Source organism: Macaca fascicularis, chromosome 7 (assembly GCF_037993035.2).
Source record: "Macaca fascicularis isolate 582-1 chromosome 7, T2T-MFA8v1.1".
NCBI lineage: Eukaryota > Metazoa > Chordata > Mammalia > Primates > Cercopithecidae > Macaca > Macaca fascicularis.
The window spans coordinates 26,945,513-26,970,056 of NC_088381.1; the positions used below are offsets into that span (position 1 = coordinate 26,945,513).

A 24,544-nucleotide genomic window follows, 5' to 3' on the forward strand; every position below is an offset into this window, starting at 1 on the left:
TCTCAGTTTGAATACTGGTTCCCCCTCTCCCTTTCTGCGTAGTTTTCAGCATGTTACGTAAACATTCTACCTTTGTTTCCCTGTCTGTAAAGTGGAGATAATAATAGTACTTATTTCATAGGGTTGTTGTGAGAGTTGAATGAACTAATATATGTAAATTCTTAGAATACATGGTAAACTTTAAGTAGGACTTATTATCATTTATGACTAGGTTGTAGATTTAATTTTTTCTCCCCACATCCATTCTGTGGTCAAAGACTAAATTATTTAAGAGTCATTTACCATCCCCCTTAAAAAAAAAATCCAGGCCAGGTGCAGTGGCTCATGCCTGTAATCCCAGCACTTTGGGAGATTCAAGCAGGAGGATTGCTTGAGCCCAGGAGTTCAAAACCAGCCTAGGTAACATGGTGAAACCCCTGTCTCTACAAAAAATACAAAAATTAGCTGGGTGTGGTGGTGCACGCCTGTAGTCCCATCTACTTAGGAGGTTGAGGTGGGAGAATTACTTGAGCCCAGGAGGTTGAGGCCTCAGTGAGCCGTGATCACACCATTATACTCCAGCCTATGACGGTGAGACCCTGTCTCAACTCCAAACCAGTAATATGGAAGTTATCCATAGGTGGTGTTGACGCTCTAGTGACAAATATGTGACCTAAACAAGACAGCAAATTATTTTCATCTACTAGAGACATTTTCCTCTCAGAAAAGGTTTACCTTGTCTACAGCCATAGCACCTAATGTGCCTGATCTCAGAAGCTAAGTGGGATCGGGCCTGGTTAGTACTTGGATCAGAGAAAAGGCTGAATTTAAACATAATTATAGGTAATAGTAAAATCAATTCTGTACTTAAAATATTGCCATACAACAATTATAAAAATAAACTGAGTATGCTATAAGGTACTTCCCTAAAAGTTATTACTGATTCATTCCAAGATTAGTTTTTATGCATTCGTTCCTTTGTATGTCATCCTGCTTAAATGTCCTTCTCAGTGGTTTGTTATCAGCTTTTTTGGTCTGTTTTGTTAGCTTAACACTTGATGGCTAGAGATGGAAGGAGGATGATTATTAGCAGCTATAGGTCTTTTAGCATAGGAGCTACTGAGACTACTTCTCACAGCTTACTGCTGAAACAGCTTTTTATATAATCTCAACTCTCTTGTAGTGCCTTTTAATCTTTCACTTCAGTAGGGCTAAGGAAAAATAGTAACATAGGGAATATTTATTTTGACAGATTGCCGCCCTTCCCCAAAAGTAAATAAATTAAATATTGCATTAGCTTTACTTAGTTTCCTTTTTTGTTAGCCTTCTTAGAAGGCAAAATAATATTTTTTCCTTCTGGCTGGGAGCTAACAAATGAACATCAAGTAGAATGAGAATTGGCAAATTTTTCTTAAAGGGATAGATAGTAAACATTTTAGGCTTGGGGAACCTTATGGGGTTGGAGAGCCCTGTGGTCTCTGACACAACTATTGATCTCTGCTGTTGCCGTATGAAAAAATGTGTAAACAAACTAGTGTGGCAGTGATCCTGTAAAAACAGATGGCCATAGTTTTCAACCTCCGATGTAGAATAGCAAGCTTTTGACTTGTTATTCTAAGAATACTTGGATATCTAAATTTTTTGAATAGCTACCATAAGACTGCCATCATAGACTTTTTGAATTTAGAACCTTTCCAGAATTTTAGAACCATAGATGTTTCTTTCTTCCAGTTAGCATTTTTCTAATGTCTAAATTTTTGAAAACATATTATTTTCCTAAGACACATATATTAATGTCCTTTATTTTATATTGGTAACAGAGTCAATACCAGATGTAGCTGTAAACTCAACAAAGTTTTGATTTTTAAGTCTTTATAAACAGAGCACTGAACTGGTTTTTTGATAAATGTTAAAAACACAAGGCTGGGTGTGTGGTGGCTCACACCTATAATCCCAGCACTTTGGGAGGCTGAGGTGGGCGGATCACTTGAGGTCAGGAGTTCCAGACCAGCCTAGTCAACATGGTGAAACCCCATATCTACTAAAACTACAAAAATTAGCCAGACGTGGTAACAGCCTATGTTCCTAGCTACTCAGGAGGCTGAGGCAGAAGAATCACTTGAACCTGGGAGGTGGAGGTTGCAGTGAGCCAAGATCGTGCCACTGCTCTCCAGCCTGGGTTACAAAATGAGACCCTGTCTCAGGAAAAAAAACAAGTTATATTTAACGTTAGTTTACAAGATAATAAATGGTATGATTGGGTAGTAAATATATGGCATCCATATATATTCAGTATAATTTGCTCTTCTAGAAAAAGCTGTTTGTCCTATGTTTTGTGATGTCAGCACATCTTGTGCTGTTTCTTGTCACTTATACTGTCTCTCTCAATTCCAAGGAGCAATCACAGCAAAGGAACTATACACAATGATGACGGATAAAAACATCAGCTTGATTATAATGGATGCTCGAAGAATGCAGGATTATCAGGATTCCTGTATTTTACATTCTCTCAGTGTTCCTGAAGAAGCCATCAGTCCAGGGTGGGTTACTGTGCAGTAAAGTAGTATGTTGTGTAGTAAGTAGTAAACTATGGACCTTAGTAAATGTTACTACTTAGGATCCAAGCTAAATGTGATAAAGTAGTCTTTCCTGGTAACCTTTTAGATCTTTGCCTCTTTTTGTGTGTGGGGGTGGGGAGGGGGAGGTGCGTTTTAGGAGCAGAGGTTTTTAATAGGCAAAAGAAAGAGAAAGGAGAACAACTCTCTCACTTGGGAGAGTGAGGGGTGCCCAAATGGGACTTCCCTAAATCTTGGCTTTTTAAAGACACACTTGACCCTTTTTGAAGGTTGAAGTTACGGATTTGCTAACTTTTTATTTGGCTATTTTCTCCTGTTTGTGATATTTAGAGTCTTATCAAAAGACAAATGAAGTTGCCTTTTCCCTCTCTCCCCAAGTGTTTGTTAACTGATTTTTCCTGTTATTTTCTGTTTATAAGCATGTGAATCATATGTACCAGATTGATTAAAATTGTGAACTAATTGAATTGTTTTACATATTGAAATTCCCTATATTATCTGTGATAGAAGCTATACAAATACTTTGTGTGTGTGTGTGCTTAAGTTAAAAGAGTATAGTTTCTAATGCCAGACTCTATTCAAGTAACTATCACTTACTAATTGCATTATTACTAGCTAGTGACCTAACATTTCTAAGCTCGTGTTTCCATCTGTAAAATGGGGATAATAGTAGAACCTATCTTACAGAGGTTTCAGGAGATTTAAATGAGAAACATTATATACACACACACACAGACTTTAGCACAGGTCCTGGCATGAGTAAGGACTTAATTTAAAATTTTTTCTTTCTTTTTTGGTAAGAAGGCCTTTAACCTATAAAGTAATTTAAAGTGACTTGCATGGGTATATTGTATATTGGAAATCATGGCATAGTGGCAGAGCTAACCTCCAGATACAGGGCTATTTTCACTATTTCTAGCATTCTTATATAGATCCTGTTACCTCTCTTGGTCTTGGTTTAAAATTATATATTTTTAAAATTAGATAATAAAATCTGTATAGTTCCTGGCATATTGTAGATGCTTGATAAATGTTTGACCTGAAGCATAGAGTGTTTTGTAAATAAGCTATTTAAAAATTAGAGCTCTTAGGCCAGGCGCAGTGGCTCACACCTGTAATCCCAGCACTTTGGGAGGCCGAGGCAGGTGGATCACTTGAGGTCAGGAGTTCCAGACCAGCCTGGCCAACATGGTGAAACCCCATCTCTATTAAAAATACTTCAGCCAGGAGTGGTGGCGGGCACCTATAATCCCAGCTACTTGGGAGGCTAAGGCAGGAGAATAGCATGAACTTGGGAGGCGGAGGTTGCAGTGAGCCGAGATCACACCACTGCACTCCAGCCTGGGCTACAGAGGGAGACTCCGTCTCATTAAAAAAAAAAAAAAAAAAACTCTTTGAGAAAGACGCTGTCAAAGGTGGTGCTGAGCTGTGGTCAGCCCGCTCCTGCTCCTGCTCCTGCTCCTGCCGCACTGCTGTTGCTCTCGCTGAGGAACCAGTCGGTCCGGAAGCCACGCAGCACCCGTGGCTTTTAAAGATACTGGAAAAACACCCGGGGAGCTGGAGGTGGCAGTTCACTGATTTAGAATCACTCTTTATGAGCCGCAGCATAAAATCCCTGGAGAAGGTGTGTGTTGACTTGATCAGAGGAGCAAAGAACAAGAATCTCAAAGTGAAAGAACCAGTTCAAATGCCTACTAAGACTTTGAGAATCGCTACAAGAAAAACTCCTTTTGGTGACGGTTCTAAGACATGGGATCATTTCCAGATGAGAATCCACAAACAACTCATTAACTTGCACATCCGTTCTGAGATTGTTAAGCAGATTACCTCCTTCAGTATTGAGTCAGGAGTTGAGGTGGAAGTTCCTATTGGAGATGCTTAAGTCAACTATTTTAATAAATTGATTACCAGTTGTTAAAAAAAGAAAAATTAGAGTGCTCAGTCTAATTAAACATGTGAATATATTCCCAGGATTTGAATAGATAAAGTTATAATTAGCCTTTGGGTAGTCTAATCTGTATTAATAGAGAACTGGTGGTCTTTATTATTGAGTTTACATGGAAGTTTTCCAAAATGTGAGATTTGGACTACTATGAAACTCAAGATGATTTTAGGTTGAAGATTAAAGAACAATGAAATGCACACTGAGAAAATTATTCCCTTTTAATTTATGTTACAGTCCTTTTGAGTCAGTTTAAAGGAGTTTCAGTTTGGTGCTAGTACATCTTTTAAATACTTGCTTACCTCTCTAACTGAAGGGAAAAGGTCTCAGAGCTTTCTATAGGTAGCAATACCTACAACTAGCTGATAGTGATTACTGTATTTTTTCATTATCTATTTTTATTTATTTATTTTTGAGACAGGGTCTCACTCTGTGCCTGGGCTGGAGTGCAGTGGCATGATTACGGCTTACTGCAGCCTTGACCTCCTGGGTTCAGGTGATCCTCTCACCTCAGCCTCCTGGGTAGCTGGAACTGCAGGCACACGCCACCATGCCCAGCTAATTTTTGTATTTTTTGTGTAGAGACGGGGTTTTGCCGTGTTGCCCAGACAGGTCTCAAACTACTGGGCTCAAACGATCCTCCCACCATAGCCTCCCAGAGCGCTGGGATTATAGATGTGAGCCATTGCATGCGGCCTATCTCGTCTTAAAATTTTAAGCTTTTTATTTTATTGTATTTATTTTAAATTTTTAAATTTTAATTTAATTTTATTTATTTATTTATTTATTTATTTATTTATTTTTGAGGCAGAGTCTTGCCCTGTCACCCAGGCTGGAGTGCAATGGTGCGATCTCAGCCAACTGCAACCTCTGCCTCCTGGGTTCAAGAGATCCTTCTGCCTCAGCCCCGAGTAGCTGGGATTACAGGCACGCACCACCTTGCCCAGCTAATTTTTAAATTTTTAGTAGACACTGGGTTTCACCATGTTGGCCAGGCTGGTCTTGAGCTCCTGACCTCAAATGATCCACCTGCCTTGGCCTCTCAAAGTGCTGAGATTACAGGTGTGAGCCAGCCACTGTGCCCAGCGTGCCCCGCCCCCCTTTTTTGAGACAGGGTCTTGCTGTGTTGCTCAGGCTGGAGTGCAGTTGTACAATCTTGGCTCAGTGCAACCTCCGCCTCCCGGGTTCAATTGATCCTCATGTCTCATGTCTCAGCCTCCCAAGTGACTGGGATTATAGGTGTGCACCACCACACCGGCTAATTTTTGTGTTTTCAGTAGAGACAGGTTTTCACTGTGTTGGCCAGGCTGGTCTTGAACTCCTGGCCTCAAGTGATCCACCCGCATCGTCTTCCCAAAGTGCTGAGATTACAGGTGTGAGCCACGGTGCCCAGCCTGTTTCTTTTTTAAACTTTTCTTTTAGCTTTGGTGGTACATGTGAAGGTTTGTTACATAGGTAAACGTGTCACAGGGGTTTGTTGTACATACATATTTTATCACCGAGGTATAAGCTCGGTACCCAATAGTGAAATCTTTTCTGCTCCTCTCCCTCCTCTTACACTCCCCCCTCAAGTAGACCCCAGTGTCTGTTGTTTCCTTCTTTGTGTTCTTAAGTTCTTACCATTTAGCTCCCATATTCTTAACTTTTAATACATTATAGTATATATACCGAAGTACTCCTGTCCTAAGCATCTAGCCCAATGAATTTTCATTAACTGAATGCACCCACTTAATTAGCATCCAGACCAAGAAACACAACGTTACCATCTCTCCTGAACCCAGTATACCTCCTGTAAGTTACTACCCGTATACTACTGCCCAAGGAAACCACGAACTTCTAATGGAATATATTTTTTGTCTGCTTTTGTACTTTATATAAATGGAATTTATAATATGTAGTCTTTTATATCTGTCTTCTATACTCAACCTATGTTTGTGACAGTCATCTCTGTTGTGTGTAGTTGTAGTTTGTTCATTCTCATTGCCATATGGTATTCTGTTGTGTGACTGTAGCACAGTTTACTTAAATATTTTATTTATCTTCAGATGTACCTTTTACTTATTGGATATGATGCTGTTTTTTCATGTATTTAGGGCCATACAATTTCCTATTAAATTTATTTAAGTAAAAAAGTATTTTTTATTAAATTAATTAAATTTAATAAAGGACAAGTAGAGCAGAGTTAAAGCAAATTGTGAAGGTGGTACATAAAAGATAGAAGTTTGAGAAATGTTGGCGGATACTGTCGTTTCCGAAAGTCTTTTCTGTAGAATACTAATCCTGAAAACAGTATTTAGGTAAATATACCCCAGGTTGGAAATAGTCTTTAAGAATATCGCGTTTTATTTTTTTTCCTTCTTTGTTGACCAAGCATCCTTCTGATCTGTGTGTATCAGGAGAGGATATTATTAGACAATATTTTATATTTATTCTACTTCTTTACTTCCTAGAAGATATAGTAACAATATTATATAGGAAATGGATTTTAAAATTAAAATGATCTTAATTATTTGGTTTTACTTGTGGATAAAAGTTGTACCAGTCCTGCCCAGCTTGCCAGTATCATCAGTTAAATATTGAAATGCCACTATATACTAAGTGCTTTGCTAAGAATAATATGGAGCTCCTTACCTAGAGGCGTGAATCTGTATTATTCACTCATTCAATTATTAAACCAATTTTTTTTTTTTTTGAGATGGAGATCTTGCTCTGTCGCCCAGGCTGGAATGCAGTGGCGTGATCTTGGCTCACTGCAACCTCCACCTCCCGGGTTCAAGCTATTCTCCTGCCTCAGCCTCCCGAGTAGCTGGGACTCCCATCATGCACCACCACTTCTAGCTAATTTTTGTATTTTTAATTAGAGACAGAGTTTCGCCATGTTGGCCAGGCTGGTCTCGAACTCCTGACCTCAGGTGATCCGCCTGTCTTGGCCTCCCAAAGGGCTGGGATTACAGGTGTGAGCCATCACGTCCAGCTGATAAAAACAGTATTCACTGAACACTTTCTATGGGCTGGGTTACTATGTTCTAAGTGCTGGGCTAAGCCATTGAACAGACAAAAAATTGTCTTTGGAGCTTTTAACAGAGAGATGAGATAGGTAAGACACAATAAAAGCTTGCAGTGTTTAGCTTTTCTTATGTGGAGTGCCGTGGAAATGGGAATGTTGTGTGTGCGTATGCATGTGTGTGTGTTTAGAAAGGCCTCACAGAGAAGTTATTAGCAAATCTTGAAGAAATAAGGGAAATGAGTAATGCAGCTATCTGGGGGAAGAGGATTCCAGACGGAAAAAGCAAGAGCAGAGGCCCTTAGGGAAGAGCATGCCTGGATGAACCAGGAATAACAAGGAAGCTAGTAGCTGGAGTGAGTAAAGGGGGCCAGTAGTTAGAGATGACAACGTTGAGCCTTGGGGGTGTATGTCTGTGGCAGGCCATTGTAAGGACTTTAGCTTTTTTTTTTTTTTTTTTTTTTTTTTTGATAACGGAGTCTCGCTCTGTCGCCCAGGCTGAAGTGCAGTGGCACAATCTTGGCTCACTGCAACCTCCACCTCCTGGGTTCAAGCAATTCTCCTGCTTCAGCCTCCTAAGTGCTGGGATTACAGGTGCCTGCCACCACGCCCGGATAATTTTTGTATTTAGTAGAGATGGGGTTTTACCATGTCGGCCAGACTGGTCTTGAATTCCTGACCTCAGGTGATCCACCCTCCTCGGCCTCCCGAAGTGCTGGGGATTACAGGCATGAGCCACCACGCCCAGCCGGACTTCAGCTTTTATGTGAGCAAACGATGATGTGAACATTGTGATTTAAGGTAGAGTTGGTGCTATTCACAGTTGACATTTTTAAGAGGCAGCATAGCAGAGAACATGTACATGAGCCAGATTGCCTGAATTTTAATTCTGGCTCCACTTATCTTGAGCGAGTCACTTAACCTGTTTGTGCCTCACTTTCCCCAAAATAGAAATAATGTTTGTCTTACAGGATTGTTGTGAAGACACAATGAGTTCAATGAGAATAAAGCATTTAGAACAGTATCTGGCACATGGTAAATGCTATATGTGTTTGTTGAATAAACATCCTGGTATATGGTGGACTATTATACAGGTATAAGAGAACTGAAATATGAATAATATTACCCAGTTTATATTTGGCTGAAAGAGGAGCTCAGATAATTTTCTCTGTTTTCAGTTTTGCTCCCCCCACTTTTTTTTAAAGGGTCAGAATGAAAAGAATTCAGTCTTCTTTTAGTCTCTAATAACTACTAAAACTATGTTCCAATATTATACAGTAGTGAAGGGGTTAAACATTTTAGGCTGTTTAATATCTTAATATATAATCTCACCTTAGAAAGAAATCTACTTAAAATTTGCTGTGGTGTGGTCAAGACTGTAGAACAAAACTGAGTGTCTTCTGTTAGTATATTAGGACCTCTTGTTGACTTTTGCCCCAATTTCAATGTTAATACATTTCAGAGTCACTGCTAGTTGGATTGAAGCACACCTCCCAGATGATTCTAAAGACACATGGAAGAAGAGGGGGAATGTGGAGTATGTGGTACTTCTTGACTGGTTTAGTTCTGCCAAAGATTTACAGATTGGAACAGTTCTCCGGAGTCTGAAAGATGCACTTTTCAAGGTTTGCAAGTTTCATTGTTAGTTTATTGTAATTGCAGGGCACCTCTGGTTGTTAGAAAGGCATGTTAACTAGTTGTTTATCTTTAATACTGAAATATTGATCTTTTTCTTTTTTTTTTTTTTTTGAGACTGAGTCTCACTTTGTTGCCCAAGTGGTAGTACAGTGGCGTGATCTCAGCTCACTGCAATCCTCTGCCTCCCGGGTTCAGGTGATTCTCATGCCTCAGCCTCCTGAGTAGCTGGGACTACAGGTGTGAGCCACCACACCCGGCTAATTTTTGTATTTTTAGTAGAGAGGGGGTTTCACCATGTTGGCCAGGCTGGTCTCAAACTCCTGACCTCAGGTGATCCACTTGCCTTGGCCTCCCAGAGTGCTAGGATTACAGGCTTGAGCAGCCGCTTTGATTGTAGAATTTTTTATAAATTTAGGTTTAAAAGATTTGTTTTGGCTGGGCGTGGTAAAATTAAAACTTAGGTGGGAAAAGATCTTATAAGATTACGAGGCAGGGCCAGGTGTGGTGGCTCACGCCTGTAATCCCAGCACTTTGGGAAGCTGAGGCAGGCTGATCACCTGAGGTTAGGAGTTCGAGACCAGCTTGACCAACGTAGAGAAACCTCGTCTCTACTAAAAACAAAAAATTAGTCGGGCATGGTGGTATGCGCCTGTAATCCCAGCTACTCAGGAGGCTGAGGTAGGAGAATCTCTTGAACCCGGGAGGCGGAGGTTGTGGTGAGCTAAGATCACACCATTGCACTCTAGCCTGGGCAACAAGAGCAAAACTCTGTCTCACACACACACAAAAAAAGATTACAAGGCAGAAGACAGGCAGAAATATTTACAACACACATGGCAGTGGTTTAAAATACCTGAAATCCAAAGAGCTTTTACAAATAAGAAAAATACTTAAGATAAAATAGTAAAATAAGTTGTGCACACAGATAGCCATGAACAGAAAGTGAAATGCAAGTGGACTTAACCATAAAAATGAGCAACTTTACTAGTATCAGATAAATGCATATTAAAGCGAGTGCCAGTTTCACTGATCAAGTTAACAAAGGTTTAAAAAATAATACGGTTGTCCCTCAGTATCTGTGGGGGATTGGTGCTAGAACCCCCCACAAATACCAAAATCCGTGGATAGTCAAGTTTCTTACTTACATAAAATGGTATAGTATTTGCATATAAACTACACATATTCTCTCATATACTTTAAATCCTCTGTAGATTCCTTATAATAACTAATAAAAAGTGCTCTGTAAATAGTTGTTACACCATATTTGTTGGAGAATAGTGACAAGAAAAAAGTCTGTATATGCTCAGTACAGACATAACTATCATAGGCCTAACTATATATTTTTTAAATTTATGTTTTAATTTTAATTTTAATTTTTAGAGACAAACTTTTTCTCAGTCACCTAGACTTGAGTGCCATGGCACAATCATAGCTCACTGCAGCCTTGAACTCCTGGCTCAAGTGATCCCACTGCCTCAGCCTCCTGAGTAGCTAGGACTACAGGTGCACACCATGCCTGGCTAATTTTTAAAAAATTTCTAGTAGGGACAAGGTATTGCTATGTTGCCCAGGCTTTTCTCAAAGTCCTGGCTTCAAACATTCCTCCCACCTTGACCACCCAAAGTGTTGGGATTACAGGCATGTGCCACTGTGTTGGGCATCTAAGTATATTTTTTATTTTATTTATTTATTTATTTATTTTTTGAGATGGAGTCTCACTCTGTCACCCAGGCTGGAGTGCAGTGGTGCGATCTTGGCTCACTGCAACCTCCGCCTCCCAGGTTCAAGCGATTCTCCTGCCTCAGCCTTTCCAAATAGCTGGGATTACAGGTGCCCACCACCACACCTGGCTAATTTTTGTAGTTTTAGTGGAGACAGGGTTTCACCATGTTGGCGAGACTGGTCTCAAACTCCTTAGCTCAAGTGATCTGCCCACATTGGCCTCCCAAAGTGCTGGGATTACAGCCGTGAGCCACCGTGCACGGCCCATCTAAGTGTATTTTAAGTCTGGTTGGTTGAATCTTACGGATACAAGGGGACTTACTGTACTCAGTTCAACTTGTTAAATTATTTTTTTCTGTAATTTTTATTTTTTGAATTCTAAAATTTCTTTTTACCTATTGTTTTTTGAAGACATATCTTACTCTGTTGCCCAGGCCGAAGTGCAGTGGTGCCATCCCAGCTCACTGTAGCCTTGACATCCTGGGCTCAGGCAGTCCTCCCACCTCAGCCTCCTGAGTAGCTGAGGTGTGCGTCACCATCCTAGCTAATTTCATTTTATTTTATTTTTGTAGAGATGATATTTCACTATGTTGCCCAGGCTGGTCTTGAAACTCCTATACTCAAACAATCTTCTTGCCTCAGCCTCCCAAAGTGCTGGTATTACAGGTGTGAGCCACCACACCCAGTTAATTTGTTAAATTATTTTTTTTTTTGAGATGGAGTCTTGCTCTGTCACCCAGGCTGGAGTGCAGTGGCCAGATCTCAGCTCACTGCAAGCTCCGCCTCCCGGGTTCAGGCCATTCTCCTGCCTCAGCCTCCCGAGTAGCTGGGACTACAGGCACCCACCACCGTGCCCGGCTAATTTTTTTGTATTTTTTAGTAGAGATGGGGTTTCACCCTGTTAGCCAGATGGTCTCGATCTCCTGACCTCGTGATCCGCCCATCTCGGCCTCCCAAAGTGCTGGGATTACAGGCTTGAGCCACCGCGCCCGGCCAATTTGTTAAATTATTAACAATGATAGCACTGAATGCTGGTGAGCATGTGGTGAGAAGAAAACTCGTTCTGCTGGTAGGAGGGTCAGTTGATTGCCCTTCAGAAAGGCAGTCTTAAAAGCCTTAGAACAATTCAGGCTGTGTCATAGGGAACCCAGAAATATACCTAAGTATGGGACAATTATATGAAACTGCCAGGATTCAACTGGCATTGACCTACAAATGGCAGTTTGGCAATTTCATAAAGTTCAAACTAAGATATGTAAATGATTAGTGTATGATAAAGGTGACGTAAATCATTGAGGAAAACATGGATTGAAATGAATGGTTTGGGGACAACTGCCCAGCCAGTAAATAAAAGAGAATGGATCCCTACCTTATTTCTTAGACCAAGCTACATCTCAAATGAATAAAAGATATAAATGTATAGATTGAAACAGCAAACTATTAGGAGAAAGCATTGGTATTTTTTATTACCTTGATATCAAACCAAGATGTCGTAAAGGAAAATGAAGACTGTTTATGGCTGGTCACAGTGGCTCACACCTGTAATCCCAGCACTTTGGGAGGCCGAGGCAGGTGGATCACTTGAGGTCAGGAGCTGGAGACCAGCCTGGCCAACATGACGAAACCCCATCTCTACTAAAAGTACAAAAATTTGCCGGGCATGGTGGTGGGCACCTGTGATCCCAGCTACTTAGGAGGCTGAGGCAGGAGAATTGCTTGAACCCGGTGGGCGGAGGTTGCAATGAGCCAAGATCACGCCACTTCACTCCAGCCTGGGCAAAAGAAAGAAACTCCATCTCAAAAAGAAAAGACATTTAACTGTGTTTAAAAAACAAACAAAAAAAACATAAAGTAAAAATCAGGAAAAATGTTGGCAATATATATGACAAAGACCTTTTTTCCCTAATATTCAGAGTACATTCACTATTTACTAAAAAAATTGCAAATAACTATAGAAAAGGGGACAAAGGATGCAATTATTAAATAATTAAGTCATAGAACAATATAATTGCATAGTAAATAAATGAAAAAATGTTCAACTTTGCTAATAAAGAAATGCTCATTAAAACAAGATACCATTTTATGTTCATCAGTTTTGTAAAAATTATGAAGATGTATAATGGGCATTCTCATATCCTGTTGGTTAAGTGTATAAATTGGTATAGCCTTTCTGAAGGGCAACTGGGCATTATATTAAACCAGCAATTCTACTCCTAGGTAATTATCCTTAAGAAATTTTAAAATATAAATATATATATAATTTTTTTTTTTTCTCCTCAGGACGAAGTCTCACTCTTATCCCGTAGGCTGGAGTGCAATGGTGCGATCTCAGCTCACTGCAACCTCCACCTCTTGGGTTCAAGCAATTCTCTTGCCTCAGCCTCCCAAGTAGCAGGGATTATAGGTGCCTGCCACCACGCCCAGCTAATTTTTGTATTTTTAGTAGAGACAGGTTTTCACCGTGTTGGTCAGGCTGGTCTCAAACTCCTGACCTCAGGTGATCCTCCCACCTCGGCCTTCCAAAGTGCTGGGATTACAGGCATGAGCCACCGTGCCCAGCCAATATATTTATATATATTTTTAAGTGACCATTTCTAAGATTAGCCATCTGTTGAAAACCTTAAAATGTTCATGTACCTTAGCTTAAGCAACTCCCTTTCTGGGAATTTTCCTTAAGGAGGTGACTAGGTATGTGCATGTATCAGGATCTTTTGTGTTTATTTCAGCATGCTTATAATTAAGTGGGGAAAAAAACCCAAATGATTGACTCAGTTTTGGGGTGTGTGTGTAAAGTAGAATAGGCCATGCGCAGTGGCTCACACCTATAAATCCCAGCACTTTGGGAGACTGAGCCAGGTTGATCACTTAAGCCCAGGAGTTTGAGACCAGCCTGGGCAACGTGCCGAAACCCCAGCTCATGAAAAGTACAAAAATAAGCTGGGCGTGGTGGCGCATGCCTGTAGTCCCAGCTACTGGGAAGGCTGAGGTGGGAGGATCAATTGAGCCCAGGAGGTCAAGGCTGCAGTGAGCCATGATTATGCCATTGCATTCCAACTTGGGTGATAGAGCAAGACCTTGTCTCAATCAGTCAGTCAGTCAGTAGTCGAATATTACCTAGTCATTGCAAATGATGATATAGCTCTGTATTGATGAAGGATGTTCATAGAAAAGCAACATCATAAAGGTTTTATTGAAAATTCTCTATAAGAGTAAACTCCAGAATGTAAAGTGTATTGGGGTGGTGATGTTATGGGTCATTTTTGTTTTATATTTAGTAATTTATTTTCTAATTTTTCTTCTAAGATCATTGATTATTTGTATGGTTTTTAAAACCTCACCTATATAACTGTTTTATTTAATGTTGAATTTTGAATTCAGTTCTCATTTTGTCATTATTTAGAAGATAAATCTTGTCGTTAAGGGAACAACTTCAAAATTTAGATTTGTTGTGTTTTTAGCTGTTGATAGATTGCTGCCATATTAAAAATACAATTTCCTTATTTATAGTGGGAAAGTAAAACTATCCTGCGCAATGAGCCTTTGGTTTTAGAGGGAGGCTATGAAAACTGGCTCCTTTGTTATCCCCAGTATACAACAAATGCTAAGGTCACTCCACCCCCACGACGCCAGAATGAAGAGGTGTCTATCTCATGTATGTATGTGAAAATTTTTGTTTAAAATTGCTTTGGTAAAATATACTTTAAAATTGTTTTCACAGTAACATTCTTGGTTGTGTGTGCATTTGTCCTATTAGAGAGCAGTTTGTTTTCAGGCATACAAATATAAGCCTGGAAGTTCACATTTTCTTTAAGACTGTTGTAATTGTTTTTTCACTTAGTTTACTTTTAATTATTACATTAACATGCATGAGAAATGTAAGTACTGTGTATGGGCTTTGCTATTCTAAAAAACATTTTTATTTTTGGAATTTTAGTGGATTTTACTTATCCCTCATTGGAAGAATCAGTTCCTTCTAAACCTGCTGCCCAGATACCACCTCCATCTATAGAAGTAGATGAAAATATAGAATTGATAAGTGATCAAAATGAGAGAATGGGACCACTGAATATATCAACTCCAGCTGAACCAGTTGCTGCTTCTAAATCTGATGTTTCACCCATAATTCAGCCAGTGCCTAGTATAAAGAATATTCCACAGGTATGTTCTTGATTTTAACTTTATTCTCGCTTTTGTTTTAATATTAAATATATAGTATAGTTGGGCACAGTGCCTCACGCCTGTAATCCCAGCACTTCGGGAGGCTAAGAGGGGTGGATCACCTGAGGTCAGGAGTTTGAGACCAACCTGGCCGACATGGTGAAACCCCCTCTCTACTAATAATACAAAAATTAGCTGGGCATGGTGGTGGGTGCCTGTAATTCCAGCCATTTGGGAGGCTGAGGCATGAGAATTGTTTGAACCCAGGAAGCAGAGGTTGCAGTGAGTCAAGATTGCACCACTGCACCCCAGCCTGGGTGACAGCAAGACTCAGTCTCAAAAAAAAAAAAAAAAAAAAAATACAGTATAGAAATGAAGTTTAATATATAACCTTTAACATCTTTTTTTTTTTTTTTTTTTTTTTTGAGACGGAGTCTCGCTCTGTCGCCCAGGCTGGAGTACAGTGGCCGGATCTCAGCTCACTGCAAGCTCCGCCTCCCGGGTTTTTACGCCATTCTCCTGCCTCAGCCTCCCGAGTAGCCGGGACTACAGGCGCCCACCACCTCGCCCGGCTAGTTTTTTGTATTTTTTAGTAGAGACGGGGTTTCACCGTGTTAGCCAGGATGGTCTCGAACTCCTGACCTCGTGATCCGCCCGTCTCGGCCTCCCAAAGTGCTGGGATTACAGGCTTGAGCCACCGCGCCCGGCCACCTTTAACATCTTAGAAAAAAGTATCAATGAGAAGAATCTGTATGTTTTAATAAATTTTTTGTTTAAAAATTTTTCATCATAATTCAGTGTTATTGCCATGCCTGTATTAGAGTAGATAATTCAAGGGATTTCCAAAGCCAGTTGGCAATCCATTTGCTACAAACAATGCCAGTAAAAGATTGCATTACCACAGTGAATTAGAATAGCCCTTTTGGGACTTTTTGTATTATAATTTGACCCATAGTGTTTTCATAAATAGCTTGGCTTACATATGGTAGGTATGTGATGTCAGTATTTTGGTTTTAAAAACAATAGTTTAGTTCCATTTCCTTAGAATTTGACATGCAAATAACAGGCATGTTTAACAATAATTATTTAAAAGTTTTTAAATTATTTAAAAGTTTTTAAATAATCAAGAGGTTACAAATAAAAAAATTTTAGTCTTTATTTCCTTCATTTGGCTTTATTTAAAGAAAGGTTAACTAATGTTCCCCCTCCATGCATTTCCCAATAACATTTTTAGCATTCATTTTTGATTTTTTCCCCAGATATATTTAAAACAGTATTTCACATTTAAAGTGGATGACATTTGATTTGTGGAGCAGGTATTGAATAGAAAATCTGGTAATTTTTTGTTATAAACTGAAGTGGTTCATTTCTTCATTTTTTTAAGGCATTTTAGTATTGCAGAATAAATTGCAGACTAAATAGATGTGATTAAAGAACTTTTCTTAAAGGGTAAATTTAGGAAAGTCTGAAAAGAACTTATGTTATTGCATTTCCTTTCAACTTAATCTGTTTAAACCCTAATCCTTTTGTGTCCCAACATAACTTTATAAGATACGTATAATTTTTTAGACACATTTTGAAGATCTGTATAAAAAACAGCATGGGTGCTATGGGTCACGTCTGTAATCCCAACACTTCGGGAGGCAGAGGCGAGTGGGTCACCTGAGGTCAGGAGTTCCAGACCAGCCTGGTCAACATGGCGTGAAACCCCATCTCTTCTAAAAATACAAAAATTAGCCAGGCGTGGTGGTGCGTGCCTGCAGTCCCAGCTACTCAGGAGGCTGAGGCAGGACAATCACATGAACCCAGGAAGCAGAGGTTGTAGTGAGCCGATATCGGACCACTGCACTCTAGCCTGGGTGAGAGTGAGACTCTGTCTCAAAAAAAAAATAAGACAGCATGAAAGTTTGTAAATACAAGAGATGGATTCTTCTGATGTTTAGAAGGAGAGATCTGTATAAAATCAGCCACGACATAAGGCAAAATATCATAATTGCTCTACAAGTCACTGGCGCACAGAGCAAGGAGAATATTCTAGCTGAGAAGATCAAGGACGTCTTCATGGAGGAGACAGTATTTTATCTGGGCTTTAAGAGTAGGATTTGAGGATGGACGAAACACGTAGACAATTGTATGACCAAAGGGATAGGGCATGCTCTGGGGCCATTGAACAGTTTTGGCATATGTGGGCGCTAGTCTTTGTTGGAGAGAGGAAATTATGATAGTAGGTAAGATTAGAAGGATGGACAAGAGTCATCAAGAGAGACTTGGATCAAATTTTAATTTTGTCCTGTAGGCACAAAGAACCACTAAAGAATTTTAAGCTTGAGAGTAACATGATCATAACTATACTTGTAAGATTAGGGAAAAATAGATCAAGCCACCAAAATGTAAATGGAAACAACATTTATTTTTGTTTCTGTCCACCTCTTATTGTTAACCTCATCCCCATAGTGGTTCTTCCTACTTTATTCTCAAATACATGCAGAAAAAGAGACAAAGGATTTTTTTTTAAGAGGCAGAAAGAGAAGTGAACAGGAAAAAAATTATTTTTTGTACGCTAACTTCTTTGTTTTTCTTTTTTTTTAAAAAACAGTGTCTCATTCTCTCACCCAGGCTGGAGTGCAGTAGCACGATCACAGCTCACTGCAGCTGGACTTCCTGGGTTCAAGCAATCCTCCCACCTCAGCCTCCTGAGTAGCTGGGATTATAGACACATGCCACCACGCCCGGCTAATTTTTGTATTTGTTGTAAAGATGGGGTTTTGCCATGTTGGCCAGGATGGTCTCGAACTCCTGACCTCAAGTGATCTACCCAGCTCGGGCTCTCAAAGTGCTGGTATTACAGGCGTGAGTCACTGTGCCCAGCAACTTCTTTGTTTTCTAGTAGAAAAACATAAATTCGTTTTGTAAGAACACTATATAGATTGTTATTGGCAGATGTTCTTAAAAGTTTTTATTTTTGTTTCATTACACAGTATTCTCAAGAAATGATGGTAGGGTCACTTCTCTAGTGTTAATATTCTGTTAAATTGAGGTAATAAACGTTTAACTCATTAAATCAGGAACTTAGGTAATTTATTACGCAACTTGAAGGAAACCAGTTAGTATTTTACCTCCTGTAAAAGTTGTTAGGGAAGATTGCATTTGTTCCCTCAGTAACATAGTTATTAACTGTGCCAGGCACAGTCTCTATCCTTTTAGAGCTTATATTCTAGGAGGGAAGAAAATTTTAAACAAGTAATTATAGTTACTTGATCAGAATTCCAATAGAGGGAGAAGAAAAAGGTATTATAAGATCGTGTATCAGGGGACTTGGCTAGTTCTAGGGACAAGGGAAGTCTTTTCAGAGGGAGAGTGTAAGCCAAGACCTAATGTGGGCATTATCTAGATGAACAGCTGATAGACCTAAATTGGGAAGGAGCATGGCATCTTTGAATAATTTTTTTTTAAGGCAAGTATAGCCAGTATACACAACCATATGACTGGAGAGGTAGGCAGATGTAAGATCACACAGGGCCTTACAGGCTATGGTAAAGATTTTAGGTGTACTGAGGGCATAGTGGGTAGCAAATCAAATTTGTTTTAAAGTGAGTACTCTGGCTATAATGTGGAGAAACAGATTGGGGAGCGGGGACAAGAGAAGAGATGGGCAACTAGTTGAAAACTATAGGCCGGGCGCGGTGGCTCAAGCCTGTAATCCCAGCACTTTGGGAGGCCGAAACGGGTGGATCACGAGGTCAGGAGATCGAGACCATCCTGGCTAACAAGGTGAAACCCCGTCTCTACTAAAAAAATACAAAAAACTAGCCGGGCGAGGTGGTGAGCGCCTGTAGTCCCAGCTACTTGGGAGGCTGAGGCAGGAGAATGCCGTGAACCTGGGAGGCAGAGCTTGCAGTGAGCTGAGATCTGGCCACTGCACTCCAGCCTAGGCCACAGAGCGAGACTCCGTCTCAAAAAAAAAAAAAAAACAAAAACAAAAAACAAAAAACTATGCTGTAGTCCTGGTGAGAGAGGAGGTTGGCATGGTCTTGGCCTGTGGTAGAAGAGATGGAGGGACAGATATAGGAGGAAAATTATCAGCGTGTAGAAGGATATGGGAAGAACATATCATGGGACTCAGGTTTTTGATTTGTGCAACTATTGGGAGAGTGGTTACATCCATGAGATTAGGACCATGTTCGCGGGGGTGGGGGAATTCGTGAATCCATTTTGGCTATATGAGGTTTGAGATATATGCAGTGACACTCAAATGGAAATATTGGGTAGACATTTGGATACCTGGAAGTGGAACTTAAGTCTAGGTATGCCCAGGTCTAGGTTTTATGTTTTTTTTTTTTTTTTGAGACGGAGTCTCACTCTGTCACCCAGGCTGGAGTGCGGTGGCCAGATCTCAGCTCACTGCAAGCTCCGCCTCCCGGGTTCACGCCATTCTCCTGCCTCAGCCTCCCGAGTAGCTGGGACTACAGGCGCCCGCCACCGCGCCCGGCTAGTTTTTTGTATTTTTTAGTAGAGACGGGGTTTCACTGTGTTAGCCAGGATGGTCTCGATCTCCTGACCTCGTGATCCGCCCGTCTCGGCCTCCCAAAGTGCTGGGATTACAGGCGTGAGCCACCGCGCCCGGCCGGTTTTATGTTTTTAAATAAAGACATTTTTAACTCTTTTGTATACAAAACACTCAGGAAGAATTGAAAGTTGATCAAGAGGATGTAAGTTCCAGTGATGTTTGGATATCTCCCATTCAAGTTCTGTTTTATGAGAAATCTTGACACTGAGTAATTAACAAGTAGATGGCCTGATAGATGTTGTCTCCACAAAGTGACACTTCTTTTTATCACAACTTGATCTCAAGAACTGAGGTTATTTCCTGATTTTTGACAAAAATGTTTTGCTCTTTGTTGCTCTAGATTGATCGTACTAAAAAACCAGCAGTCAAATTGCCTGAAGAGCATAGAACAAAATCTGAAAGTACAAACCATGAGCAACAATCTCCTCAGAATGGAAAAGTTATTCCTGATCGTTCCACCAAGCCAGTAGTTTTCTCTCCAACTCTCATGTTAACAGATGAAGAAAAGGCTCGTATTCATGCAGAAACTGCTCTTCTGATGGAGAAAAACAAACAAGAAAAAGAACTTCGGGAAAGGCAGCAAGAGGAACAGAAAGAGAAACTGAGGAGGGAAGAACAAGAACAAAAAACCAAAAAGAAACAAGAAGCTGAAGAAAATGAAATTACAGAGAAGCAACAAAAAGCAAAAGAAGAAATGGAGAAGAAAGAAAGTGAACAGGCCAAGAAAGAAGATAAAGAAACCTCAGCAAAGAGGGGCAAAGAAATAACAGGAGTAAAAAGACAAAGTAAAAGTGAACATGAAACTTCTGATGCCAAGAAATCTGTAGAAGACAGGGGGAAAAGGTGTCCAACCCCAGAAGTACAGAAAAAGTCAACAGGAGATGTGCCCCATACATCTGCAACAGGGGATTTGGGTTCAAGCAAGGTAAGCAGAAACAGTACATATTGCCAACAAAGTGAAAAGGGCAGGCATTTCAAATAGTCTTTTCAGGGGTGATAGAAAGTACTGATCTATCCACATTTGCTCACCTATTCTCCTTTGAGGCCAATGCCGTACATTTATGAAATGATTGGTTGGGAATGAAATTGCTTTTTGTATTTTACATCTATAAAATGCAATATTTTTCTTTTTTTTTTTTTTTTTGAGACGGAGTCTCGCTCTGTCACCCAGGCTGGAGTACAGTGGCACAATCTCAGCTCACTGCAAGCTCCGCCTCCCGGGTTCACGCCATTTTCCTGCCTCAGCCTCCAGAGTAGCTGGGACTACAGGCGCATGCCAGCATGCCTGGCTAATTTTTCGTATTTTTAGTAGAGATGGGGTTTCACCATGTTAGCCAGGATGGTCTCGATCTCCTGACCTCGTGATCCACCTGCCTCGGCCTCCCAAAGTGCTGGGATTAGAGGCGTGAGCCACCATGCCCAGCGATATTTCAAATAATTGAGATAAATAGTTACATTCTTCATTTTTATGTTTGATATATGATCATGGAAAGACTAGAGTGAAATATAATCTCCTCAGTATGGGGGAATTAGATGCCAATATTTGTATGATAAAATTTATATCTGTTTAGAATATATCCAAAATCAGTGACATCTAAATGGCCCAACATTTATCTTTGCATATAATGATTTTTTGGTCACATCAGTGTCATTTTTTTTCTTGCTTTATCTATTCAAATAATATTGGCAAATAACCCAATTAATTTTGCCCTTGGCTACACACCCAAAATTGATAGCCGTAATTTTAGGGGACATTTTTTGTTATTCTTTTTCAGTCTCTAATAATGCCATGCTTTTCTTTTTTTCTTCATTATGTCATTAACAATGCCTTTTCCTTTTGAACACCAAGTATGTATTTATAATACCAAGAACAGTTACAATCCTTTTTACATATATGTAAATGGAAAAAACATTTTTAGCAGTGCGAAAATGACTTCTAATGGAAGGCAGGATACCATCTTTACAGAATGTTAACTTCTATACTTCTCAAACACCATTCAGGCATGTTACCAAAATTAATTCATAGTCAAGCCGCTCTTATCCAGGGAACACTTATCTGGTAACCTCTGCTATTAAAAAAGATAGCTTCCATGCAAAAACCTTCTAAACACCCCAAATTAGGGATATGAAGCCCATGTACTAAAACGCTCTAACTTTATTCACAGGAGGAGCAAAACATGTGAGCTCCAAGATACAATTTAAGTATTATTCATTGGGTAGCTAGTATATGCCAGGTATTTTCACTGCATTATCTTATTTACTCCTAATGATAATCCTATAAGGTATTTAATTTACAAGTGAAACTGAAGTTTAGAGGTTAAATATTTGCTTAAGATCATCACATAGACAGTGAGATTCCAAAGCCACTTCCTTTCCATCTTGCTATGCTAGAGGCATGCAGTCTTTAGAACTTAAATCATTCGTATTTGTGGAGTCATTTAGTATATAGGTGCCAAATATTCCTACACATCTAAGATTGCATTCCTTGTGTGCTCCTTTTAAAAGTAGGAGAAATATGTAATTTATTCTAGAATAAATTTTGTTAAAATTATCACTAATTTTAAAGTTTTTAGTAGAGTTATTTTAAAATAAGATATAAAACTAAAATGAGTTTTTAAAAAGAATCTATGGGTTGGGCGTGTTGGCCCACGCCTATAATCCCAGCACTTTGGGAGGCCTAGACCAGTGGATCACAAGGTCAGGAGATCAAGATGATCCTGGCTAACACGGTAAAACCCTGTCTCTACTAAAAATACAAAAAATTAGCCAGGTGTGGTGGCGTGCGCTGTAGTCCCAGCTACTCGGGAGGCTGAGGCAGGAGAATCGCTTGAACCCATGAGGCAGAGGTTGCAGTGAGCTGAGATCGTGCCACTGCACTCCAACCTGGGTGACAGAGCGAGACTCGGCCTCAAAAAAAAAAAGAATGTATGGTGTTATAAGAAGATATGAATACAGATTTTTGCATTTTTGACTATTGGTCTGTATCTTAATTTCTCCATTCTCTTGAATACTTTAAATTTTTTGAAGCACAACTCCTTTCAAGGTAACCAAAATCATAATAATATTTAAGTAAAAGATAATGTTCAGCTGGGCGCAGTGGCTCACGCCTGTAATCCCAGCACTTTGGGAGGCCGAGGCAGGTGGATCACGAGGTCAGGAGATCAAGACCATCCTGGCTAACACGGTGAAACCCCGTCTCTACTAAAAATACAAAAAATTAGCCAGTTCTGGTGGCGGGCGCCTGTAGTCCCAGCTAGTCGGAAGGCTGAGGCAGGAGACTGGCGTGAACCCGGGAGGTGGAGCTTGCAGTGAGCCAAGATCGTGCCACTGCACTCCAGCCTGGGCGACAGAGCGAGACTCCATCTCAAAAAAAAAAAAAAAGATAATGTTCAAATTAGGTCTTGGGGAATATACATTAATGATCAGCATTTTATACTTGGCCATGTAATGTGAACCAGTGCTTCACAATCCACTTTGATTTTCATCTTTTTTTTTTTCACTGATTCATCAGAGTTCTTTAGTTTTTTAAGTATTTTGACTGTGACAGTAAAATATAATAAAATTTTCAGAGGCCTTGTTTTCTCCTTTTACATTTTCAGTCTCATAGATTCGGTTGTGTTAACTAGTAGCTTTATGTTGGAAGGAAAGTTAAAGTTTTCTTTCACTTCTGTAATTTTAATAATTTTACAGCCATTTAAGATTAAAGGACAACCAGAAAGTGGAATTCTAAGGACAGGAGCTTTTAGAGAGGATACAGACGATACCGAAAGAAATAAAGTAAGTAGTTCATTGCAGGAAAACACTGGAAAAAAACCAAACGTGGATTGTAACTATGTGATTATCGTACCACACTGTCATCTTTTATCATGAGATCTACAGTGTAAGGGGATCGTTGCCATCTTTGGTAGCTGGTGTTTTGCTTGTTTTTACACGATCACTCCATTTATATGCTAAAGGAAATAGAGTTTGTCTTCCTGTTTAAAGTTTGACAGCATATTCTATTTATTTTATGAAAGTAAAAAATGTTTAGCCCTTACCATATGATCCAGCAATTCTACTTCAGGGTATATACCCAAAAGAATTGCAAACAAGAAGTATTTGTACACCCATGTTCTTAGAGTATTATTCATAATAGCTGAAAAATGGAAGCAACCCAGATGTCCATCAGCAGGTGAATGCATAAACAAATGGGATATGTACATATAACGGAATATTATTCAGCCTTAAAAAGGAAGGAAATTCTGACACGCTACAGCATGGATGAATCTTGAGGTCATTTGCTAAGTGAAATAAGCCCAGTTGCAGGATAAATACTGAGTGATTCCATTTCTGTGAGGTTTGTAAAGTAGGCAAATTTATAGAGACAGAAAGTAGAATGGTGGTTGTCAGAGCCAGAGAAAGAGGAAATGGGGAGTTATTGTTCAGTAGGTACAGAGTTTCAGTTTTACAAGATGAAAAGAGTTCTAGAGATTGTTGGCACAGCAATATACTTAATGTCACTAACCAGTGCACCTTAAAATGGTTAAGATGGTAAATGTTATGTTATGTGTATTTCATCACAATTTTTAAAACACATAGGCTTTGTATAAGACATCTTTGCTGGGCACGGTGGCTCACACTCGTAATCTTAGCACTATGGGAGGCTGAGGCAGGCAGATCACGAGGTCAGGAGATTGAGACCATCTTGGCTAACAGGGTGAAACCCCATCTCTACTAAAAATACAAAAAAAAAAGTAACCAGGCTTGGTGGCGGGTGCCTGTAGTCCCAGCTACTTGGGAGGCTGAGGCAGGAGAATGGATGAACCAGGGAGGTGGAGCTTGCAGTGAGCCAAGATCGTGCCACTGCACTCCAGCCTGGGCGACAGAGCGAGACTCCGTCTAAAAAAAAAAAAAGAAGAAGACATCTTTGACTTTGTTTTTCCTTCAGATCTTGAGATACAATTTGCATACCATAAAAT

The 24,544-nt window shown here is 39.9% G+C and overlaps 1 protein-coding gene and 1 pseudogene across 12 annotated transcripts in view; both read left to right on the plus strand.

Annotated features, from left to right (window-relative positions):
* Nucleotides 1-24,544, plus strand: part of USP8 (ubiquitin specific peptidase 8) — a 79,385-nt gene that overhangs the window by 39,758 nt on the left and 15,083 nt on the right. For 7 of the 12 annotated variants that reach the window (XM_073995791.1, XM_073995795.1, XM_005559542.5 and 4 more), the window contains 6 exons: nt 2,375-2,519; nt 8,964-9,126; nt 14,369-14,513; nt 14,796-15,019; nt 19,927-20,511; nt 23,277-23,363. In XM_073995791.1, the coding sequence (XP_073851892.1) occupies nt 2,375-2,519; nt 8,964-9,126; nt 14,369-14,513; nt 14,796-15,019; nt 19,927-20,511; nt 23,277-23,363 (1,349 nt within the window). Of the gene's footprint in view, nt 1-2,374; nt 2,520-8,963; nt 9,127-14,368; nt 14,518-14,795; nt 15,020-19,926; nt 20,512-23,276; nt 23,364-24,544 lie in introns of all 12 variants that reach the window. The other 5 variants (XM_073995797.1, XM_073995798.1, XM_005559543.4 and 2 more) reach the window with 3 other exon arrangements.
* LOC135971562 (small ribosomal subunit protein uS10-like) lies at nt 2,569-4,574 on the plus strand (annotated as a pseudogene).